Raw genomic sequence first — 26,287 nt, forward strand, 5'->3', positions numbered from 1 at the left:
GATAAGGGGGCAGGGTAGACCCCCCCTTGACCCCCTAGGTTTGATGAGGGGGCTATAAAAGGGCCCCGCGGGGCATTTAAAATATTTTTTTTTTTTCGTTTTGCGCGGGGGAAGCGCCCGGTACGCGCACCAGGTAGCGCACCGGGGAGCGTAAAATGAGGGGAAAAGATGACAGAGTTTTTAAAAAATGAAGTTTTTATTTAGAAATTGGAGGTAGTTCTAAAAAGAACTTTTTTTTTTCTTCTTTTTGTTGTTTTATATTTTATTTGTGTTTTTTGAACTTTTTGAACTTTTTTTGGCTTTTCAAAACAGTTTTATATTTTTTTTGTATTTTTTTAGGGGGAGAAACAAAAAAAGGGAATTGAAACTGGCTCAACTGGAGCAAAAAAATAAAAAACCCCAAAAATTACTTCTTTTTGGGGCACTTGTGATTATCACCTGCAAGGACGATGAGCTTAACGCTTTTTTCACCATAGGCGATAAGCTTGCCACATGCAGAACAAGTGATTTTAAAATCAGCAAATCTTGGCTGAATGCAAGGCATCATCTCGGATGTTTCTGGTCCCGATGAAGTGGGTTGGTTTGTTTGGGAGGTGGTCCTTGACGACTGGGGGAGGTTACTGGCCAGTTCCCTGAACTCAGCACGAGAGTAGTTGTTTGGGTGCTTTCTGGTCATATGACGAATCATGGTATAGTTACCAAATGAATATTTTTTGTTTGGGTTGCCCCGTGAAAGTTCCTCATTGCAGATAAGGCAAGTTACCTTGGGCGCATTCACTTTTTTCTTGCCCTCTGGGATTGAAAAAAACTCCCATACAATGTGTGGCTTGGGTTTGTATGGGGTATTTTCTTCAGGCAGCCATCTTCTCCTCCCCTCCTCCTCTTCCTCTTCCTCCTCCTCCTGTTCTTGACCACCAATATAATCTTGAGGTGGTCCTCTTGGTGGTTGTGGTGGTGGTGGTGGGGCAGATGCACCAGCTGCTGCTGCTACTGAAGCCATTATTAATATCAAAAAGGTACAGAGATGTACAAACAGGTCTTCCTCAGTCAAAGGACAAAGTCAGAATAAGGAAAAAAGGTGGGGTCTTTCATCATTTAGAAAAAAAACTGTCCTGAACCAATGAGAAGTGTTATTTTCAGGTCACAAGACCAGGGGCTTCATCATTATGAAACGAAAACTGTTATGAACCAATGAAAAGTGTTATTTTCAGGTCACATGACCCGACGCGCTTACGCTACGCGCCCCCGGGCGCGCCCGGGGGCGCTTCGGGTCGCGTAGCGTAAGCGTGTCGGATGTTTACGTTGCGCGATCGTATTCGCTCTAGTACTTCCGGGTGCGCTTACGCCGTGCGTATCACGCGGACGCGGCTACGCGATACGTCATGATCATGTTTTTGTTTGCAATATTGGCGCTTACGGGACGCTCCTCGGAGCGCGCCCGGGGGCGCTTTATAAAAGTACGCTTTTCGGGGCGCTCCCCGGGAAGCGCACCGGGAGCGCTCCAAAGCAAAAAATAAAAAAAAATAAAAATGGGAAAAATTGTAGGGACTGGTAGCCCTATTCTTAAGTGGTTTTTACGAAAATTAACTTTGATAAAATATATATTGTGCTACATTGGGCTATATATATATGCCAAAATGCCAAAATGTAACCCAAATGTAGTCCAATGTAGCCCAATGTAGCCCAAAGATGGCCACCAGAGAACAAAAAATGTAAATGTAGCCCAAATTTCAACTAGATGTAGCCCAACTGTAGCCCAATGACAGAATGTACCAGAGTGTTCTAAAGAACAACTAGAGTGCTAACAGTCTTATTTATAAAGTGAGACTTATAGTTAGGAATTAGCATTAAAAAAACCTATGAAATTCACTGAAAAAACCATAGGTTTCACACCAGTTATAGTTAGGAATTAGCATTTAAAAAACCTATGAAATTCACTGAAAAAACCATAGGTTTCAGACCGGTTATAGTTAGGAATTAGCATTTAAAAAACCTATTAAATTCACTGAAAAAACCATAGGTTTCACACCAGTTATAGTTAGCTGGAAATTTTGCTGATATAAAACCATTGAAATTCCCACGTTATAGTTAGTTGGACTCACTATAACTTGCGCGTGCAATGCACTGCTGATGACATCACATATTACATCACTCATGACATGTTTTTTTAGTATCAGTATGAGTGTCTGTATGGTTTGGTGGGGCTGTTACTTAGCACATAGATGCATCAATGACTGACTCACTGTTTGTATGTGTTTTGAAGACAGCATTTGTGTAGGATTGTATGGGTGGATGAGTGTGTATATGTGTGTGTTAGAGAGTGAATGCCTCTCTCACTAGTGTCTTTATGAGTAACTACATATGTTTAAATCTTGTATATATGAGAATTGATGTATATAAGTAAGTATATGTGAGAGTGAGAGATTGAAAGAGTTCCTGTTTAAATAAGTATGTGTTTCTATAAGTGATTGTTTAAGAGAGTAAGTATGTGTAAGTTTCCTTAGAAGTAATGTGCTAATGTGTGTATAGTTGTATATGCAAATAAATGGATGTTTATTAGTTTATTTGCATGTGTGAGTATATGTATGAGTAAGTTTTTGATGACTGTCAGTGTGTAACAGAATGAATAGGGGTATCACTACATATGATGAGTGAGTATATGTATGAGTGAATACATAAAACTGTTGGTGAATGTGTGAATTTGTATATAGATGGTGAAATTACTGAATTGGTTGTTGTAACTGGTATGGGTATATCCACTTTTTTGTTAATGTTAGTTTCTATTTTTGAATATGTGTTTCAAAGGTTACTTTACAGTGAAAGGAGGTCTGTCACTGTGTTACAAGGATGGTGTCATCAGTGATGTCACTGACCATGTCATGAGTGATGTAATATGTGATGTCATCAGCAGTGCATTGCACGCGCAAGTTATAGTGAGTCCAACTAACTATAACGTGGGAATTTCAATGGTTTTATATCAGTAAAATTTCCAGCTAACTATAACTGGTGTGAAACCTATGGTTTTTTCAGTGAATATATATATATATATATACATACATCCATCCACATCTATACAACTATTATAAAGAGAGAACGTGCACCTTTTGGCAAGGTAAACTCGTGTGGGAACCAATCCACACACCCAATACATTGTTGTAAACCACAGGGTGTGTAGATGGACATAGGCTGCAAAAAATACAAAATAAACGTAAATTAAAAAAATTAAGTTTTAAAAAAAAGTAGTCCCCGAAAACAAGCGCCGGCCGCGACGTAGCGCTGACCGCGACCTACACCTACGTGATGACGCACGGGGAGGAGCGGGGACGAGGGCCGACGTGTGGCGAGGAGTGACGAGTGGCGCGGCGGCTCAGGTAAGGCGAGAGGGGCAATGTCGGGGCTGGCGTGGGGGCTAAGTACGAGTGCGACAGAGGTAAGGAGGAAGGCGGGAGGCGGGCGTACGAGCGCGACTGAGGTAAGGAGGGAGGCGGGTGGGGGGCCCGGCCGGGACTAAAGAAATTTTCAAATTGCAGCCCCCAGCCCCCTTCTGCCCCCGGGCAAGGCCGGGGCGGGCGGGAGGCAGACGGGAGGGCAGCGGTACAAGCAATGTCAGGGCGGGAGGGAGGGCGGGCTTCCGGCCGGGACTACACTAATACTCTAAAAGCAGCCCCCAACCCCCTTTTGCGCCCGGGCAACGCCGGGATGGGCTGCTAGTACATATATATATATACATATATATATATATATATGTATAAATACATATATATATATATATATGTATAAATACATATATATATGTATAAATACATATATATATATATATATATATATATATATACATATATATATACACACATATACATATATATATATATATATATATATATATATATATATATATATATATATATATATATATATATATATATATATATATATATTCCCAAACTTTGCCCTGAAGCAAGGACGCCCACGCAGATGAGTTGTTACCAAGCAACTGGTAGCTTTATTCACTGCGAGATATTTACTCTCATGTGGGTTCAGTCAATATTCAGTGTCCGATAAAATAAAGTATTTCCCAAGTGGGCTGAAGATTAAATGCCAGTTCCATATCGTTTCGCTCATGCTGCGCCGCCAGATCCCATGCTCAGTGATCTCTTGGCTCCAAACTGCAGTCTGTGGTGGGGCATCCTTTTCGGCCAGGCTGCCGAATTTAAACAATCCCAAACTTTGCCCTGAAGCAAGGACGCCCACGCAGATGAGTGCCTTCAAAAAGCTGTTTATTTTCGGAACCGGCAAAAGCACTTCAATGTCAAAATCCCTTACGCGTTTCAAAGCTGGAAAGCTTCTTCATCAGAGGGTGACACCGGAAAGGCTGCAAACTCGCTCCAGCGCCATTAAATACATGCAAATGTTCCGCCCCTGTGGGCCTCACATATGAATCAGGTGAGTTGTTTCCAAGCATGCTGGAACTGGTAGCTTTATTCACTGCGAGATATTTACTCTCATGTGGGTTCAGTCAATATTCAGTGTCCGATAGCATAAAGTTTTTCCCAAGTGGGCTGAAGATTAAATGCCAGTTCCCTATCGTTTGGCTCATGCTGCGCCGCCAGATCCCATGCTCAGTGATCTCTTGGCTCCAAACTACAGTCTGTGGTGGGGCATCCTTTTCGGCCAGGCTGCCGAATTTAACCGCATCGCTGCAGCGGTTATTTTTCCGCTGTGCGGCGTTTTTCTAAAAGCCGCGTTACATGACGAGCTCAGCTCGTCATCCGCACACGACCACCGTGGCTGATGACGAGCTGAGCTCGTCATCAGCAGCGAAGGGGTTAAACAATCCCAAACTTTGCCCTGAAGCAAGGACGCCCACGCAGATGAGTGCCTTCAAAAAGCTGTTTATTTTCGGAACCGGCAAAAGCACTTCAATGTCAAAATCCCTTACGCGTTTCAAAGCTGGAAAGTTCTTCATCAGAGGGTGACACCGGAAAGGCTGTAAACTCGCTCCAGCGCCATTAAATACATGCAAATGTTCCGCCCCTGTGGGCCTCACATATGAATCAGGTGAGTTGTTTCCAAGCATGCTGGAACTGGTAGTTTTATTCACTGCAAGATATTTGCTCCCATGTGGGTTCAGTCAATATTCAGTGTCCGATAAAATAAAGTATTTCCCAAGTGGGCTGAAGATTAAATGCCAGTTCCCTTTCGTTTCGCTCATGCTGCGCCGCCAGATCCCATGCTCAGTGATCTCTTGGCTCCAAACTGCAGTCTGTGGTGGGGCATCCTTTTCGGCCAGGCTGCCGAATTTAAACAATCCCAAACTTTGCCCTGAAGCAAGGACGCCCACGCAGATGAGTGCCTTCAAAAAGCTGTTTATTTTCGATGAGTGCCTATACATACATATATACATATACACACATATATATATATATATATATATAAATATATCTATATATATCTATCTATCTATCTATATCTATATCTATTACCTACTGGCAGTCGCCAGTAGGTAGTTATAGTTAGGATTTTTTTCAATGCAAAATCTCAAAATTTTATTTGGAATAACTTTGGAGCCGGTTGACGAATCTGCCTGAAAATTTCCTCAAAATGGCCTCGTCGAGCTCCGGTCCTTCCCTGAAAATTTGGGGGGGATGTGTCAAGCGGGGGCCGAGATAAAACGGGGGTCCCAAAACGCGTTTTCCCCATGTTAATTTCCATAGGGCGGTCGACCTCACTTTTAGCCCCAACGGCTGAATGGATTTCCACCAAACTTGGCAAAATTGTAGGGACTGGTAGCCCGATGTGCCTTTGCTATGTCTCAAGATATGTGCTCCAGTGGATTTTGAGTAATTTAGGTTAAAAAAAATATATATATCTATAGGCGCGCCCCGGTACGCGCACCGGGGAGCGCACCGGGCGTGCTACGCGACTTGCGCATGGAAAGCTGATTGGCTCACGGGTGTCTGTAAACATTCGAAATAGTCCGGAGCGGCCGCCATCTTGTGTCTCGGTAGGATCGAGACACAAGAGGTGGCATAAAAAAAAGGGGGAAATGACTATAAGGGGGCAGGGTAGACCCCCCCCCGACCCCCTAGGTTTGATGTGGGGGCTAAAATAGGGTCCCGCGGGGCATTTAAAAAAAAAAAATTCGATTTGCGAGGGGGGAGCGTCCGTACGCGCACCGGGGAGCGAAGCATGGGGAAAATCCAGGGCCTTATTTATGAAGGCCTTGCGACAGTTTTGCGCCGCCGGTGCGTCCCTTTTTGTGACGCACCAGCGGTGTAAAAAATGCGCCTCGTTGCGCCATATTTAAAAAGTGACGCATCTAGGTAGATGCGTCACTTTTTAAACCCCTGCGCCACATTATACCTGCGTCAGGTATAATGTATGCAGAGGGGGCGTTCCCCCGCAAAAAGCGTCGTAATAGTGACGCAGTGAAATCTATGAGATTTCACTGCGTCACTTTTAGGACGCTGTTGCGTCAAAATCTTGCGCCTGCCTCACAGCAGGCGTAAGACTGACGCAAGCCCTTTCACATGGGGCTTTCCCCATGTGAAAGGACGCATTACTGGAGTTGCGTCACTTTTGTGACACACTCCAGCAATGCGTCACTTTTGAGCTTACAGATACGTCAGAAATACTGACGTATCTGTAACTCCTTGCGACATGATTCGTCATACATTAAATATGACGCATCAGGAATGTCGTAAGGAGTGCGCACTGAAAAGTGACGCATCGCTGTTTTCACGCAGCGATGCGTCACTTTTCATAAATGAGGCCCCCAGTTTATTCACTGTGTCACCTCTACGACATTTTCTTGCGTCAATACGTCCCTTTTGCATACATTACACCTGACGTAGGTATAATGTGGCGCAGGGGCTAACAAAGTGACACATCTACCTAGATGCGTCACTTTGTAAATATGACTGAAAAAGGTGCATTATTTACAGCACTGGTGCGTCACAAAAAGTGACGCACCGGTGGCGTTAAAGTGACGCATGGCCTCATAAATGAGGCCTTCAGTCTTCTACTCATGCGTCATATTAAATTTATGACGTATTATGTTGGAAGTTCTTACAGATACGTCAGTATTTCAGACGTATCTGTAAGTGCAAAAGTGATGTATTGCTGGAGTGTGTCTCAAAAATGATGCAACTCCAGCAATGCATCCTTTCACATGGGGCCAAGCCCCATGTGAAAGGGCCTGCACGTCTGCTGTGAAACGGGCGTAATATTTGGACGCAACAGCGTCATAAAAGTGACGCAGTGATATCTCATAGATTTCACTGCGTCACCTCTATGACCCTTTCTTGCGTCAATACGTCCCTTTTGCATACATTACACCTGACGAAGGAATATTGTGGCGCAGGGGCTTACAAAGTGACGCATCTACCTAGATGCGCCACTTTGTAAATATGACTGAATAAGGTGCATTTTTTACTGTACTGATGCGTCACAAAAAGTGACGCTCTGGTGGCGTTAAAGTGACGCATGGCTTCATAAATGAGGCCTTCAGTCTTCAACTCCAGGAATGCATCTTTTCTTACCCTTCCACACCCCCGTTCCTTTTCAACATTTTCTTTGAATATCCACATTCCCCATATTCACTCTTCTCCTCCTTACTTTCCTTCCCAACACTCACCTTCTTTCAGTCCCCCTACTTCACTTCCTTTCTCCTCTCATACCTTTCTGTTCTTTCTTACTCATTTTCCTTTCCATTATCAATGCACTCCATTTCACTTACTCTTTTTCATTTTTTTAAGAATATAGGGCCAGATGCATCAAGCATCCATTTTGCGATTCCTTATTAGCGAAAATTAAGGAATCGCTAATAAGGAATAGCAAAATGGAATGCATCAAGCAAGCACAAAAAAATAGCGATTCCTTAATTGCGACTCGCAAATTGCGAGTCGCAATTAATGAATACCTCCCCATTCATTCCTATGGGCCTAGAGGCCCATAGGAATGAATGGGAAGACAATCTCAATTTGCGAATCGCAATTAGCGATTCGCAAATTGAGATTGCGAGTTCAAGGGTGCAGGGGTGTCCAAAGGACACCCTGTTACACCCCTGAATGTGATCTGTGCACATATGTTGCGCACACACATGCCCTAAGGGCATGTGTGTGCGCAACATGAAACTTTGAAAAAAGCACAAAAGTGCATTTTTCAAAGTTTTTGCAAATTACCATGAAGTTGTACTTCATGGTAATTTGCGTGCCCTATTAGCGAATTCGCTATTTTTGATACTTTCATACATTGCATTTAAGGAATCTCAATTAGAGATTCCTTAAATACAAACAATCGCATTTTAGCGAATTCTCTATTTGCTATTTTTGCATTTGGGATGATGCATCCCAAATGCAAAAATTGCACTCGCAAAGGGCCAGATTCTGAGAATCTGGCCCTTTTGCGAGCGCATTTCGCTTGATGCATCTGGCCCATAGCTCTTTGATGAGAATTGGAGGTAGTTCTGAAAAGAACTTTTTTTTTCTTCTTTTTTTAAAGAACAGAAACAAAAACAGGGAATGGAAACTGCTCAACAGGAGCATAAAAACCAAAAAAAAATTAGGGATGGGAACGGCAGTGATGGTTCTCCAATGCTCGAACCATGAGCAGGACACTTTGCTCCCCATAGGTAAGGAGTTGATCGCAGTATCTGCATTACAGGACAGCATTGTTGAAAGCAGGTTGAATATTTGGCACGAGCTCCTGCGATCGCCCCCTCCCAGAAGTAGTTGCTCCTCCGGTGGATGTAGAGGCCCCATCACTGGGAACCTCTTGTGCCAGAGCCCTGACACTTTCCCGGGGAAATTCTAGGGGTGCTTCCTCTCCACATGCCGTATCATTGAAAAGTTCCCAAAAGAATATTTTTTTTGGGTCACCCAGTGACAGGACTTGTTTGCAGATCCTGCACTACACTTTTGGAGCATTCACCTTTTTCTGGTTAGGTGGTATTTTAAAAAATTTCCAAATGAAATGCTGCTTCACCTTCTGGCTGAGGAGGCTCTTCATCGATGAAATCACGCAGTGATTTCATGAGTGATGTCACTGACCATGTCATGAGTGATGTAATATGTGACGTCATCAGCAGTGCATTACACGCGCAAGTTATAGTGAGTCCAACTAACTGCAGCCGCACCCAAGCCGTGCAAAGGCCTCCCGCCTGATCACAAGTTCAACTCGTGCAGGTGGGCAGTCTTTTTGTTTTTCCCACAGCGGTGCCTGAAGAACAGGCACCGCAATGGGAACGGCCAAAATGTTCCAGCACGGCATAGGGTGACCAACCGTCCGTAAATTTCACGGACTGCCCGTAATTTGGGCCTCTTGTCCGTTATCCGTGAAAGATTCTTTCACGGACGCCTTTTGTCCGTAATTTCAGCCGCCCCTGCAAGCAGTTTGAGAGTCCTGTGCAAGTCACAGCAGGGGCCAGCTCCCGCTCCTGCTGTGATCTGCTGCTGGCTGCTATCAGGCCCATTATCATTCTGTATGTTGGCCTAATTATCACGTACAGAGTGATAATGGGCCAGTAACAGCATTTGCTGGGCCTCCTCTTTCACTCACTGCTCTTCTCATGGAGCGATCATGTGTGCAGCAGCATTGCTCAGTGAGTGTTACCAGCTGCCACTGCAATGCCACTTTCATCTTTAAGGTTAAGGCGTTCCATTAATGGTTTCAGTTAATCAGGGGCCAGTGAAGCTTTATATACTCCTGTTTATGCTGTGCCTCCTACTCGCTCAGCATTGTTAGGGTGTAGTGGAACTACTACTCAGTGGACAACTGGAAGAGCAGAGGTATGAATAACAAGCATTTGCAATGCAATAGGTCTCGCATTTACGCACGTTTAAGCTATTGGCATTGTAAATGACAATGCCTTATATTTATGTTTTAAAACGAAAACAAAAAGAAAAGGCATTGTTATTTACAATGTGAATAGTTCAAATAGGCATAAATGCGAAACCTATTGCATTGCACATGTTTTGTCTGTGGTATGCCCTGTTTGGATCAGTTATAGAAGGCACTGGAATTCCTTTGTACTTGGGGGAGGGCAACTTTTTTGAAGAGCTCTGTCTTGGTAATGATGACGTGGGCCACGTTATATTTTGCTTACAATGACTTCTGGGAGATTTCCTCAGATGTAAGGTTGGCACTCTGCCAGAACAGGAGACATCTTAAACCAGTGTGTGTGCTTCTTGGAATAATTCCCATATCAACAGCAGGGAGCAATATCCAACTCTTCTCATGAATCTACTGGAAAACATACTGGTAACCTGCAACATGCTTGCTTTTTGTATAGGTAGGTATATTTTAGCATTATCCCTGTGATTTTTGTCACTTTCCATTCCTTCCCCAATTTATTAAAATGAATGTATTCCTTTAATTCTTTTTATTTTTAACATCATTGTTGTTTGGTTGCTTTCTTACAAACACCACACATCACAAGAGGGGGGTGGGTTACTGCTTATACCACACTACCAATAAACACTGGCAAAGCCAATAGGTACGGCTTGTTTAGGTTTATGTGTTGAATGTTCTTCAGTAAAATGATTGTGTACTGAATGAACAGAAAAAACATCCAAGATCCCCATATGCACTAGACAAAGCCAAGATGCACATATACACTCAGAAACGCACAGAGAAATGTTTTTAGATATGCATTCAGTCGAACAATACATATAAGTGCCCATACAGTCATATTTATATAACAGCTGGATGAATGTGTGGATTGATGGCTGTGTAAAGAAACGTGAGTAGGCAGTTCAAAGCTGTGGGTGTCTACAGTGTTGTGGGGAGATTGAAGCAGTTGTATTGTTGGACTGATACATGCAGACTTGGCGTGGCTTGACAGGTGAATGCATGGATGTTGGTGGTGGATATGACCTGGAGAGACGGCAAATGGTGGGCCCATGGCCGGGATAGGTGGATGCATGCCTATGTGTAGGCACAGGATGCTGATGGCCCAGAAAGAGCATCAGGTGGAAAGGGAGCATACGAGCATTGTAAAGGTGTCAAACGATAGCACAGGAGACTTCTAGCAAACAAACAATGTACTGAAACCGAGGGAACACAGGCAGCACAAGGGGTTGACTGTCTAGGAACTAGGTGGAGATAAGGGAAAGCACAAAAACATTAGGGCCTGGCAGGAGGGAAGATAGAGGCTGGGGCTCGAGAGGAGCCAGTGCAGAGAGAGATGGGTAGCCATGTCAGACAAGCTAACAGCTATGTGGTTATACTAAATAAGCGGCACCCTACGTCAAATCTCCTTATTGATGTAATACCTACACTTTCACAATTGCTTTATTAACCTTCTTGCTTTCTCAAATAATGTTAGAAAGGCACCATTTGCCTATTCTTTTTGCAAACTTTTCTCAGGTAAGAAGTCCCCTGCCCCCCCCCCGGGGGGGGGCAGGGGACACCTTTTTGTAGTGTACCTTACACGTTTTTCAGCTCTGGCAAAGTAGGCCCTGAATTTCTGCCATCGAGCCTTTTTTCTGGCCTCTGACTCTGAAAGCCTCAGCCCAGGCTGCCTCTGTACCCGTGAACTCTGACTTACTCCCAGCGCGGCCCGCCGCGCTTAGCTCAGCCTGCTGCCTGCCAAGACTGACTACAACCTTCGAATTATCTGTTCCGCTCCTCGAAAATACATTCCTGCCTACTAGTTCAAGTAAACATTCCCCAGCTGCAGAGCCAAAGGGCCGGCCTGTCTCCATGCAAGTAATTCATAGCCTCTGTTACCATGCTCCCCTGGAAGGCCCATGCCCCCACGCTTCTCATGCAGACACTCAGGCGCTTATACACGCACTCACAGTCAGTATAGAATAGCTTCTGCCCCAGAGACCTTTTCCGTTCAGATAATATGGTTCCCAAACATCAGATATCAGATATGATAGAAGTACGAGTTGATCTGACATGCCAGACTTCTGTCTCTTTCCGTCAGTGTAAATGTCAAGCCCCCTGCACCCTCCAGTTTCACGTCAATCACACGTCATGCAGCTGCGCGCGCATCCAAGCTTCCGATTTCTGCTGACATTGCAACATTTCTGTTTAGTGCCACCCCCTTGTGACACCTACCTGTGACGTTTCTAGTACACACCTCTAGTTCACGCCTAGTCCACGCCTACTGATTACGTACTAGTAACACGTGGATGCTGTTATCTTGTCTTCTCTCAGCTGTTACGCCTACTATATTGTTTTCTATGGTGTAAATTAAGTATATAAGCTATGTATTGTCAATAAAACTTTGCTCTATCCCTTCTCCCACCCCTGTGGTGGGAAGAACATGATATCCAGGTCTTGACCATTCCTTTTTAAGGAATAAAACCCCTAAGAACTCTAACACCACAGACTCTGTTTTTTTTCTTTCCGATTTGAGTTATTATTGATTAAGTACTTACCTGCATAGAAATTAAGACGGTAAATTATATATTTACAACATTTTGGCGCCCGAACAGGGACCCCTCCCCCACCCCACGCGCCGGTTGGTGCGTTGCAAGCTCTGTCCCCTGCCATCAGTTAGAAGGAAACTACGCGTACCGGCAGGATTTCCTGTATCTCCCTCTGGCCCACGGAGGTGACGAAGATTGCAATCAGCGCCCAGACGAGGCGGTGAGGAGTGCGGAGGATCCCGACCAGAGCCTAGCCGAAAGAAGCAAGGTCCGAGGTGTCGAGAGGCCCACCAGTTTTCCGAAGTTGTCCGAAGTTTTCCGAAGTATCCACGTGTCGAGTCGAGTCGAGTCCGGTCCAGTCCAGTCGAGTTTTCCGAGGCCTTCTGTTTCCGTGCTTCCCGGTGAGTACCATTACTGGGACGTATCTAGACGGGTTTGGGTACACAAGTCCGGTCTGCACTGTTTTAGACAGTGTATCTGTGCTGTTTAGCAGTACATCCGTTATTTCAAGTTTCTGCACTGTTTTAGACAGTGTATCTGTGCTGTTTAGCAGTACATCCGGTATAGGGGGTAGTCATATATGTATCAAATGTCTTTTCATGTGATTAATGTCGTGGTATGAGTGTGACTGTTTTTAAATGTGCATTATTGTGTTCTTGTATCATTAGCTGTATTCAGTATTAAGTAGTTAGGATTGAGCATTCAGTACTAAGTAAACAAGATGCCGTTCTTCAACAAGTTAAAGCAGATAGGAACTAGGAAAGGGATACTAGAGGAGGAAATTTCTATCCCCCCTAGGGACACTCCTGGAAATTTTATGTATAATAAGCATGGCTTAGATGCCATATTGTATCTAGATTTATGGGCCGACTATACTAAGCATCTAGACGAAAGACACAGATGGCCTGTTACCGGAACATGGGATGCCGAGTGCATCATGAAGGTAGAAGAAGCACTATGGAAAAAGAAAGCCAGACAATCTCAGAAAGACGCCATAGAGTTTTGGCGTAAGGAATCACATAAGCGTGCTGAAAAAGCACTCCGTAGAGAAGACAGACTTAAAGAATCAGATAAAGCCCAAGAAAACGAATTAGTTACTGAAGGGATCCGAGTAAAATCAGAGCAAATAGACCGCGCACGAAATAACCTCGTAAACGGTATGTATCTCGCGGCCGAGGGTTCGCCTGAGGCCATTTCAGAAATACCGAAAAATCTGCCGCCACCATTGGTTCCAACTAAAGTAACTCACAGGACCACTAAAGACATATTCCTGAATTCCTATCTAGAGGATGTAGCACCCGCTTACACCAATCTGCCTGTCCGCGCCCTGCCTAACGACAGGGACGGGGTGGTAACCCGCCCCAAGATCATATTCCGCCAGTACCACAACAGATTCCTCCTGTTCCACCACCTCCACCACTTCCCGTACCTAAAATTGATCTACCGAAACCACGTCTACCTGACCCTACTAAAAGACAAATTCAAGTTCAAATACAGACTCCACAGAGAGATAATGTTCAAGCTTCCGCTTCAGGAGGTGCGATGGGGGGTCTCAGGACCCCGCCATTAACACACAGAGTAAACCTTAGGGATATGCAGAGTCCTTTCACGTTCAAATCACCCCGCCTTTACATACTCAAAGAAAACCTTTCAGTTTGCAGATATGATCCAGTACCCGGCAAAGACGATAGAATGATGATGGCATCACTACGGTTAAGATCTGCTACTGATTTCCTGCTGTACTTTGCAGGAATGAAGGAGCGCCTAGATAGAATATATCAGTTTGTTCAGACTGGGAAAGACCCTGACAGTATTAAGGATGCCATGGAGCATCAGAAAGTTGACGTTCAAGCACAGATACTACGTTTTTTCATAAATTGCCTAATAAGAGAACGAGACAGGCCTGGGACAGATCAGAGCGAATTAGATGCACTAAACAAGTGGGGTCAAAATATATCTGAAGGAAAACACGACAAGGGGACTTGCATAGCCAGTATGTACAGGAAAATAAGAAAAGAAGTGATAGAAATACACAAAGAAGAGAAAGAAAAGGCTTCCTCCGAGGAGGAAGAAGAACCTGAAGAACAAGAAAGAACTACAGACACTATAGCGTATGTAGGTAAGGGAACTTACCTTAGGAAAGGCACTCGTCCAGAAAGCAAGAGAGTATTCCTCTCTGCCTTAACAAACCCGAATTCTTCTGAACATCAGTTCCAGGAGACTGATAAAAGACTCCGAGAGAGAATGGGGTACCATGTACTCAATTCTATGGATGAACAAGAACTAGCCCGGTCAGCCATATTATGGACTGAAAATCCGGATATATATAATGATGACACCGTAGCACAGACATTCCTGAACCTTTCCCCAGACGAGCAGAAATTAGCAGGTGTATACATGATTCAGCACCTCCTCACGAAATACAGAAACGAACATTCTGATCCAGGTCCCTTACATGAAACATTAGAAGCACTACTCATGGATAGATGGAGAGGTCTCAGTACCAAGTTAATACAAATAATTCTAGAACAACGACATAGATATAACACTTTCATAAGCTCTGAATATGTTCCCGCTCCGCCCCCAGAAAGAAAAATGTATCATATGGAACGCCTGAGTGGCATTGAAAGTCAGAACCCCTTACGAGAAGTGCACCCAGTTATGGGTGAGGATCATATCTTGAAACGTGTGTATGTACACACGCCACTAACTAAGTTAGAACTGTTAGAAATGAAGAAACTAGTCCCGTGCCATGATAAAGACCCTGCAGGTTTTCACCGAGAGCTTAAAGACATGTTACTGATGGGGGATTACACATATGAAGATATCATGAAAATGTTAAAGGTACTGCTGCCCACGGGCATCTACGAGAAATTAAAGGAAAAAGAATGGGAGGTTGGAGAGAAAAAGATTGTATGGGCAGAAATAGAAGACGAAGAGAACAAACGTATCCCAGGGGTAGGCCTTGGGGACAAAACTAAAGCATTACCAGGTTTGATAGTACAGGTTCTGCCAAGATTATTGACAACTAGAAAAGAAGACTGGGATGCAATCTCAGCATGTAAACAGAAACCCGACGAAGATACTAGTGACTTCTATTCAAGATTCGAGAAATGTTTTATTATTAATAGTGGTCTTAAACCAAGTAGCGAGTCATACCCGCATCTTTTTGTATCCAAGTTAGTTGAGAATTCCCTGTTAGCAGTCAAGAATCGTGTATACAAGGTTGAGAGTACATGGCAAGCAAATACGCCATCACAGATGTTACAAATGTTACAATACCATCAGAACAGAATTAGAGAAGAACAGGATCAGGAACAAAAACGTATGAAAGACACGAAAATGAAAATGTTAGTAGCCCAGTCGGTCCATACCGACGGAAACAGAAAGGGTACGACCCAGACAGGTCACGCCGCAGCTCCCGTTAAAGGGATATGCAATTATTGCAAGCAGCCAGGTCACTATGTACATGAATGTCCAGTTCTGAAACATAACATATCAACAGGTAAAACTAAAGAGAGACCGCATCCACCAAGACAAGATCAGGTCCAGCAACAGACCTCACAGAATGTACAGCCCATGCAGAACACACAGCCTATGCATGCTTCATCCCATACAGCACAGACAGTAGCGGTATCACAGCCACAGCCTCTTGCCGCAACTCAGCAAGTTTCACAACAAATGTATCAGTATGCCCAGTCCGCTTACCCCGATTACCAACGATACGCATGAAACAGCCTAGAGAGGGAGATGGGTTTGCCTCTTATTGAAATTCCTGTAGATCAAGAAGGTCCTTATGTACACAGTCAAGTATTGGGAAAAGACAGAAAGTTTTTAATTGACACAGGGGCAAGCCGCACCACTATAAGCCATGACGAAGTCCCAGGGGCACCCCTCTCAGGCTCACAGAATGTTTCCCTTGGTTTTTCAGGACAGCCCATTGTAAATGAAGTATCAGAACCAGTCCCCCTGGCTGTGGGTCCATTATCACGAGTTACAGACTTGTTACTTACGAAATCATGTCCAGAAAATCTGTTAGGAATAAAAACGTTGAAGGCTCTAGGAGCCATAATTTGCTGTTCCCCGGAGGGAGTTAGACTCTTTCTGCGGGATTTCAAGGGTCATTACGTTTTACGAGAGTTTGACCTCAGATTGAAAAATGTACCAGATCACTTGTGGGCAAAAGGCCCAACTGATGTAGGTTGTATGCATATCACACCATACCGTGTTACACTCAAGACAGGAGTTGTTCTACCACGAATCAGACAATACAAGTTACCACCCGATGCTGTAGTGGCTTTACTGGAAATCATTGAAGAGCTCATTGCCCAAGGAGTGGTCGTAGAGACCGACTCCAATATCTGTAATTCACCCATCATTCCAATTCTTAAACGTACTGATCCCAATGCACCGCCAGTATATCGGCTGGTGATTGATCTGCGAGAGCTGAATACATGTATTGTACCACAGTACCCTGTGGTCCCTGATATCTCTTCCCTATTGACTGCTATTGATTCAGAAGCAACGTTCTTTACTGTAATTGATCTCAAGAACGCTTTCTTCAGTGTACCTATTGACCCAGAGAGCCAATACCTTTTCGGATTTAGTTTAAATGGACGAAGTTTCAAATTTTCCCGCGCACCTCAAGGATTCACAGAAAGCCCCAGCATCTATAGTCAAGCACTGAAAAGACAATTAGATTGTATTCAAATGCCAGTTAACACCGCTTTACTGCAATACGTCGATGATCTGCTGATCACCGCACGAAGTGAGCCCGAATGTGAACAAGCATCACTGACAGTTTTACATTTTCTGGCCGACAAGGGACACAAGGTGTCTCCTTCGAAGCTACAATTCTGTGTTCAGCAAGTTGTGTACTTGGGTCACTTGCTGTCCAAAGTGGGGAGACAGCTCACTCCCGATCGCATTCAGTTAATTGTAAATATGCCACAACCCCAGACACAAAAGGAAGTGCGGGCCTTTATAGGCCTCACCTCGTACTGCAGACAATGGATTCCTCAATATGCATTTCTAGCTAAACCACTCATCCAGTTAACGACACAGGAGGCAGCGACTTCGACTGTCCTTCCTTGGACTCAGGAACACACACAAGCCTTTGAGGAATTAAAGAAAGCATTATGCCGAGCACCAGTTTTAGCAACACCATGTTACAGCAAACCGTTTACACTTTTTGTTACAGAACGTGATGGCACAGCATTGTCTGTCCTCACTCAAGACCAAGCAGGTTCACATAAGCCTTGCGCTTATTTTTCAAGTACATTGGATTCAGTAGCCCAGGCACTCCCTGCGTGCTTAAAGTCAGTAGCAGCAACAGCATTAGCAATCAGACAGAGCGATTCAATTGTTTTAGGCCATCAGTAAACAGTACAAGTTCCACATTCTGTAGAGGTTCTTTTAAATAGAACCCAGACTCAGCACTTGACCATAGCACGACTGACAGGTTACGAATTAACGCTATTCCAGCCACACATAGAAATCAGACGCTGCAGCATTCTGAACCCCGCAACACTGTTACCTTCAATTAGGACAGATCCAGCCCCGCATGATTGTATAGAAATCATTAATGCAGTAACAAAGCCCCGACGAGACTTAACAGATGTTCCACTGACAAATCCAGACCTGACACTTTATGTGGATGGTTCATGTATGCGAACAAGTACAGGAGAATTAGTGGCCGCATATGCAGTGACCACTGAAACCGAAGTAAGAGAAACACATCGTATTGACACACTGTCTGCTCAAGCGGCAGAGCTTATTGCTCTGACCCGAGCCTGTATTCTAGCCAAGAACAGAAATGTCAACATATACACTGATTCCCGTTATGCGTTCGGAGTTGTACACGACTTCGGAATGTTATGGCAAGAACGAGGTTTTCTGACCTCTCATGGTGCCAAGATCCAACACGGTCCCCTCATTCAAGCACTGTTAGAAGCAATACATCTGCCTTCAGGCATATCCGTCATGAAGTGTAAAGCACATACTAAAGTTACAGATTCTGTTTCCCAGGGTAACGACCTGGCAGACCAGACAGCAAAACATACAGCATTGACTCACACTCAGACAACTGACATGACAAAGACAATAGGACCGACAAATTGTATGACAGTCAGGGATCCCACACTAGATGTTATCGATATTCAGACACATGCTACCCCAGATGAAATAAAGAAATGGATTAAACTAGGAGGGATCCAGACAGATCAAGGTTGGATGACGAAGGGAAAATCTACATGGTTTCTCCCTGATTCTATGGTTCAAGTCATGATAAATACAGCACATAGTCCAGCACATCTAGGAGAAAAAGCGATGTTAGACAGTTTACAAAATCTTTGGAGCAATAAACACTTACGAGCAGCAGCAAAACAGAAAGTGCGTACTTGCATGATCTGTTGTCAGTTCAATCCAGGTAAAAGCGTCCCCGTAGAGCAAGGTGGATTTCATCCTCCCGATCACCCTTTTGAAGTCCTCCAGATGGATTATATCCAGATGGACCGTTGTCGAGGTTTCAAATATGTCCTCGTAATTGTTTGTGCACTGTCCCGTTGGACCGAAGCATATCCAGTCCCAGATTACACTGCTCCGACCACTGCCAGGCAGCTGGTTCGTGAATTCTTCCCACGGTACGGCATGCCTCGTGTCGTGTACTCAGATAACGGTCAGCCATTCTCATCCGAATTAATGAAGCAAGTTTCCTTGCTGCTAGGATATCAATGGAAATTCCATTGTGTCCGACATCCCGAGGCCGCAGGCCTTGTAGAGAGGCATAATCAGACATTAAAGACCCGCCTTGGAAAAATATGTCAAGAGAAAGGGGTCGACTGGATAGTCGCCCTGCCAGTGGCACTGTTCTATATGAGAATGGTTGCCCACTCGAGATCAGGACTATCCCCGTACGAAGTGGTCTTTGGTAGACCACCGAATATGTGGGGGACGCCCATTCCTAAGAAAATTACTGATGTTGATTGCAATATGTTGACAGATTACCTTGCCTCCTTGATGTCTGCACTCCAATCATGTCGTTCACAGGTTGCCGCAGCCTTCCCTGACAACACTGATGTAAAGCCGCATGATGTCCGACCAGGCGACCTGGTGTTAATAAGGAATTTTGACAGGAAAAGTCCGCTGGAGCCCCGCTGGAAAGCGCCGAAGACCGTTCTACTTACTACGAGGACAGCGGTGAAAGTGGAGGGCCGAAAGGGGTGGATCCACACGAGCCATGTTAAACTATGTAATGAACTGAAACCCGACCCAGGCTCGTCCACCCCTTCCAAAGACTGTATCGAGCCCAGTGACTTTAAAGTTTCCGAACGAGAGAAAACTCCACAAGAGGAGTACAGATCAAAGCTCCGATCTAGCAAGTCAGACAGTTTAATTGTTTAAGTCCTCCCCTAGGTGAATCGGTTAAATAGTTTCTGACATGTATCCCCTAGATCGAGATAGAGAGAGAGAGAGACAATTCAAGAAACGTACATACTGCAAATCACTGCGTAGTCACTGTATAGTGACATTGTTAATAATGTTTTTTCTAAGTCTCCTGATTATTGTTGCAAGTATACTTCTTCCTATCTATTGTCCTATTTTCAAGCGTGAACAATCTGCTTACAATGTTTCTGCTGAACATACTTTTAGCGAGTTACCTCCACATGAACTCTCTTACAGACTTGCGCTGCGCAACAACACTTTCATTAGTATGTTACATCATTCCCATCAGACTAACAATGCTACAAACTGCTGGATATGTGGCCGACTCCCTCCCTACCAGAATTACAAGGGAGCTCTGCCCCTCTTTCCGTATCCGTTCACTCACAACGGCTCCTGTGGTGCATGGTTTAAAATAATTAATTCCTTAGATCCTGATATTGCTGTTTTCGACGGGAGCTGGGTTTGGGGGAACTTGAACTTAGTCCTGCTCGACGTCTGTTACCCTGATAAAGAGGGACTCCCCATTAGAATAGGAACTGATCTAGAAAATGAAGTATATGGATTAAGTAATTACACAATTAACCTTATGATTCTTACTGTTGAATCCGAAGCTGCACCAGTTCTGCCCGCTATGTCAGTATTACCAGTCACTGGTGAATTATGTGTCAGGAAGAAAGGTTCAGTACACTTGGGCCATGGTAAATGTACTACTGTGGTCGAATTCAGTGATCATGGTAAATCGTCCTTTAAAGCTATCCGTCATTCCTATTTTGTTTGTGGTCATACCGCATACATACGCTTACCTCCAGATTGGGATGGTACCTGTTATATTGCATTCCTTCTGCCACCTGTTTTTCTAGCTCCTCCTGATTATCACAGAAATACAAATCTAGTAAAGAATAGACTCAGAAGAGATATCCCACTTGTCGACTACACAGAAACGGCATGGGAACAGTACACCGATTTTAATAAAGGATTCTTTTTCTTTTTAGGCCCTGTCCAAAATAGTAAACTAATACGCAGATTAACTAGAACACTTGAAGCAGTAGTGAATTAAACTGCCTCTGCCCTAGGTAACTTAACCGAAGAGCAGTCCGCCATGCGGGTTGTTGTCCTTCAGAATCGTCTTGTGATTGACGTCATCTTGGCAGATAGAGGTGGAGCCTGTAAGGTCATCGGGTCAAGTTGCTGTGTTTTCATTCCAGAAAACGCGCCATCTGTATACAAAGCTATTACACGTCTTCATAAAATTGCTAATCTGATACATCAGAATCCAGGCACCTGGACTTGGTCCGGTTGGTTCTGGACAACGTTAACCGCTTGGGGATGGAAGATCCTATCCTTCCTAGGCATTGGCCTAGTCCTAGTATTCAGTTGCTGCCTGTGCTTGCAGTGTGGGCCAGCGATTTGTGGACTGTGTGCCACTTCATGCATTGAAGATTCCAGTTTCCTTTCAAGACGTAAAAGAAAGAAAGAAGAGCAAATGATGTTACAAGAACAAACTGATCGATTCATGAGGATCGATATATCATGAAGGGTCCGTAGGGAACAAGGAGGGAATGAGGAAATATAAATTCTATGGTCAAGTTGTGTTCCCTAGCGTGTACCCCACCGTCTCCATGTACCAGCTTAAAGTGCATGTAACTTCCCTCCTGTGCCAGCTATGAAGACGCAAATACATTTGCGTCCAACGTTAACATGTCCTCTTTCAGACCCACCCTGAATGGGTTGAATAGTCCGTTCCTAAGTATGCTATGCCAACGTCTTTTTGTAGTGTACCTTACACGTTTTTCAGCTCTGGCAAAGTAGGCCCTGAATTTCTGCCATCGAGCCTTTTTTCTGGCCTCTGACTCTGAAAGCCTCAGCCCAGGCTGCCTCTGTACCCGTGAACTCTGACTTACTCCCAGCGCGGCCCGCCGCGCTTAGCTCAGCCTGCTGCCTGCCAAGACTGACTACAACCTTCGAATTATCTGTTCCGCTCCTCGAAAATACATTCCTGCCTACTAGTTCAAGTAAACATTCCCCAGCTGCAGAGCCAAAGGGCCGGCCTGTCTCCATGCAAGTAATTCATAGCCTCTGTTACCATGCTCCCCTGGAAGGCCCATGCCCCCACGCTTCTCATGCAGACACTCAGGCGCTTATACACGCACTCACAGTCAGTATAGAATAGCTTCTGCCCCAGAGACCTTTTCCGTTCAGATAATATGGTTCCCAAACATCAGATATCAGATATGATAGAAGTACGAGTTGATCTGACATGCCAGACTTCTGTCTCTTTCCGTCAGTGTAAATGTCAAGCCCCCTGCACCCTCCAGTTTCACGTCAATCACACGTCATGCAGCTGCGCGCGCATCCAAGCTTCCGATTTCTGCTGACATTGCAACATTTCTGTTTAGTGCCACCCCCTTGTGACACCTACCTGTGACGTTTCTAGTACACACCTCTAGTTCACGCCTAGTCCACGCCTACTGATTACGTACTAGTAACACGTGGATGCTGTTATCTTGTCTTCTCTCAGCTGTTACGCCTACTATATTGTTTTCTATGGTGTAAATTAAGTATATAAGCTATGTATTGTCAATAAAACTTTGCTCTATCCCTTCTTCCACCCCTGTGGTGGGAAGAACATGATATCCAGGTCTTGACCATTCCTTTTTAAGGAATAAAACCCCTAAGAACTCTAACACCACGGACTCTGTTTTTTTTCTTTCCGATTTGAGTTATTATTGATTAAGTACTTACCTGCATAGAAATTAAGACGGTAAATTATATATTTACAACATTTGTCCCAAATTTTTGTCCTGAATTCTGACCTTCTGTCCTGAATTTTTACCCTTTGTCCTGAATTTTTAGACTCACTGTCCTGAATTTGCACCCATGCCAGTTGGTCACCCTAGCACGGCATGGACTGTGAAGTACATGCTGTGCTGGAACTGGGGGTGCAGCGTGACAGGGGGGGCACATGTTGTGCATAAACCAAGAATTCAGAGTTTAGCGAAAATAAATTATGATGTAAATTCGTAGAGAGAATGGACTAAAAACTGAAGCCCAAAGAAACTAATTTGGGTACAGCTATACCACAGGGAGGACTTCGACTGCGCCCGATCTTCAACCCTTTCTTTTTATGCTGGTTAGAAGTCCTCTCTGGTCCTCTGTCCTGCTGAGACCGCAAAGTTGGAGGAAATGTGAACAAGGCTCCATATTGTCTGACTTCTACTTTGTATGAATACTGGAAATACAAGTGCAACCGAGAGAGGTAAACAAAGCAAAGAGACAGGTTCCTTCACATGCAGCGTTGTTGTGTTACAGAACAAATAGCTGGGTCAGAAAATAAAGTCAACCAATAAAGCTTTTACCTGACAAATATATGCAACGTGGATACTGTAACTGATTGTCATCAGCGCAATATGCATTGATATTTAATTTTTTACCTTTCAAACAAGAGATGAGAACCTGATCTTGACCTCCGTTTAATCGGATTCGTTTGCAAAGCTCGGGGAGCAACTTATTCCACCAAAGAGCCTGGTCCATTGAAAAAGACAAAGTAAAGCATGGAATTAAAACATTTCTTACACTCAAGCAAAAATGAAAAAAATGAAGTGCATGAGTTTTACCGGTTTTCTTTTGTTATTTCCCACATCTTTTTATTAATATCAAGAAGAGATAGATATACGGCAGGCAAGGTTGTGTGGGTACTACGTGTAAAAATCTACATATCATTTTATGCCACTAGACGTTAGCAGGTCTAACATGCTGAAATTGATTGCACCTGATAAATAACAATACTATTAGAGGCTGTATTATGCAAAGTGCCCTGGGGGCGCAACAGGCGTTTTTCCTGCTTTGCGCACGCCCGGGGCACTTTGGTATTACAGAAGCGGCTGCAGACGCTTGTGCGGCCCCTTCTGTAATACCAATAGCGCTGGGGGCACATAAAACGCCAGCACTATCTTTTGGGGGCGCTCCCTCATATGCATGGGGACGTGCCCCATGCAAATAAGGAATCCCTTTGCCTATCCGCCGGGCCCTATTAGACGTGGGCGCAGAGGCAAAGAATCTCTCAGGAGGCACACTGTCGGTGCGCCCTCTGAGAGCGCCCTCTGGAGGGGGGAAACGGGGGTCCTACCCCACCAGACCTCTCCATGCGAGGGGATCTCTAATCTCTTTAAAAGTGCAGGAAGATTTCCTCCTGCACTGTGAAAACACGGAGCGGCTTAAAAGCAGCTACTCTGTTTTTCCAATGAATGAGCTGCCCCCAAAGCAGGACGAGTTCGCAGCTGCCCTGAGGGCAGCACATTCATCATAATATGGTGCATTTTCCTTTGTTGCAGCTGGGCGCACCTTTTAAAAGGTGTGCCAATGCAATCAAGGAAAATGTGCCACATGTATAATGTGGCCAACCATTAGGTATGTTATTTGTTGGCTGTGGTAAATAGCACCTATTAGAGGTTTTTTCACTTGAATGGGGAATAATATGTGGAGTTTGATGCTTACCACACCAAAATACGAAACTCCTGGTATTAACCAAGGATCTCTTACCAAACGGATATCAGCAGGTTTGATCTGCCAACATTTATCCAGAGGATGCGTTTTTTTTCGCACCCAGGATATACTAGGTACGATAAAAACCTTAAAACTCATAATTCGCAAATGTGTGCTAAGAGCAGTGCTTATTTTGAGTCAGTGGTTTCCGGTGCTCGGCACAGGCACTTAAACGTCAGCATAGGATCTAGTGTCAGTCAATCACATGGTGGTGCTCTTTAATTTAGATATGAACACAACAACTGTGTTTATTAAGACAATATACATTGAAAATGAATAATATCAGCCTCCCACGTCCTTATTATAGCTTTGTGTGGCCTAAAATAGTCTGAATTGTCACACTTTTAGGAGTGAGACGGTTAGGTGTTATGTTGGTATTGTCATTGGCAGCGCTGGCAGGGGTAATGTGTTGTGCAAGCTGCAGTTGCCTTCCAAGAAGGACCCTGGCACTTAATAGTTTACAAATTGAGCAGTTACAGAACATTACAGCATGATAATACCCCGGCACTCTAAACTTAATAACTTATCTCATGTATGACTTTTATCTGTATCACCAATATTTCACAGGCAAACAACAGAGATAAGTTCATGCAAAAGACGTTCCTTTTAATTTAGACAAATATTTTAACAACATCACAATTTCAGTCAAGACTGTAAAGACCCCTATTACAAAGAACATATAGATGGGGAAAGGTTTAAAAAGAGGATTCAAAGCTATACAGTCTTGATCAAGATGCGCAAGAACAGCTGATGTGTGTTTCGTCACATCCAGTAACTTCCTCAAGGCTCTCTAAAAAAGTTTTATTATATTTCCATGACAGCGGCCAATGCTGTTTCTTCATATATATTAGGACATAACTACGATATGGCACTTGACAGTTTTTTTCTTATTTAGCCCAAAATGAACTTCGATCTATTATCACAAGCTGAAGGTCCGGAGATCAACCTGTCAAGTAATCCCACAGGCTTGCGTCGTTAATCCTAAAAGTATCTGTCTGTAGGATGCCACGTCTAGAATATATTATCAGAGGATATTATTTCATTCCCATTCTAAAGACCATTTTCAAAATATACTTATCCCTGGACACTTGTAGTGGTTTCTGTATCTAGTATTGAGAATTACAGGTGGCCTTAGAGATCTATTGGTAGAACCGCATCCATATCCAGTTTCTGGCTTGGGCTATAATGGGTCCCACATAGTAGATTCCGCAATCCAGCGGCGTCAGCTTCCAAATTCACGTCTAGCAGGAACGTCTTTTGCTTAAACTTATATCTGTTGTTTGCCTGTGAAATATTGGTGATACAATTTTGTGAAGTCAACAGATGAAAGTCATACATGAGATGAGTTATTACGTTTAGAGTGCCGGGGTATTCTCATGCTATACTGTATTACACAGTGACTGTTGGCAGTACCTGTGTATTTAAGTACCTAAGGTAGTAGGGTACAATCTTTACCCTTAGAGGCACCACAACCAATTTTTGCATTGCTGAGAGTGACTTGGGAAGTTGAATATATTGATCATTGCCCAGTCTGATTATACATATTTTCTCTGAGGTGCGATTCGGTATACACTACTACCGTTTTTGCAGGTTCCGAACATATAAGAAATGATCGCCCTTCCACAGAATGCATGTTGACGCTGTGCAGGTATGTTTTATAAACAATATACAAGAGCCTGGGCTGACCTTGAATCCAGATTATCCAATGTAATACACCATTGATAAAAAGCATTGGGAATTCCAGGTTTCCCTTTTTATAGTGAAAGGCTCCTGAAGATGCAGAAAGACCCAGAGGAGGGCTCACATGGGCATCTGCAGTGTGAAGTTTCACTGTACATATTTTGTACTGTACGCGTAGTAGTAGTAGTAGTAGTGCACGGTTCCAGTCGTTACACAAGGAACAAGGCAAGCTTCCTTCACAT

The 26,287-nt window shown here is 44.0% G+C and overlaps 1 protein-coding gene across 3 annotated transcripts in view; it reads right to left on the reverse strand.

Moving 5' to 3' along the window:
• The window catches only part of HPS3 (HPS3 biogenesis of lysosomal organelles complex 2 subunit 1), a 379,346-nt gene that overhangs the window by 34,205 nt on the left and 318,854 nt on the right, over positions 1–26,287 (reverse strand). For all 3 annotated transcript variants that reach the window (XM_086944096.1, XM_086944098.1, XM_086944097.1), the window contains one exon: positions 23,255–23,345. In XM_086944096.1, coding sequence (XP_086800222.1) covers positions 23,255–23,345 — 91 coding nt within the window. The remainder of the gene's footprint in view (positions 1–23,254; positions 23,346–26,287) is intronic.

This window comes from Lissotriton vulgaris, chromosome 11 (genome assembly GCF_964263255.1).
Source record: "Lissotriton vulgaris chromosome 11, aLisVul1.2, whole genome shotgun sequence".
Classification (NCBI taxonomy): Eukaryota; Metazoa; Chordata; class Amphibia; order Caudata; family Salamandridae; genus Lissotriton; species Lissotriton vulgaris.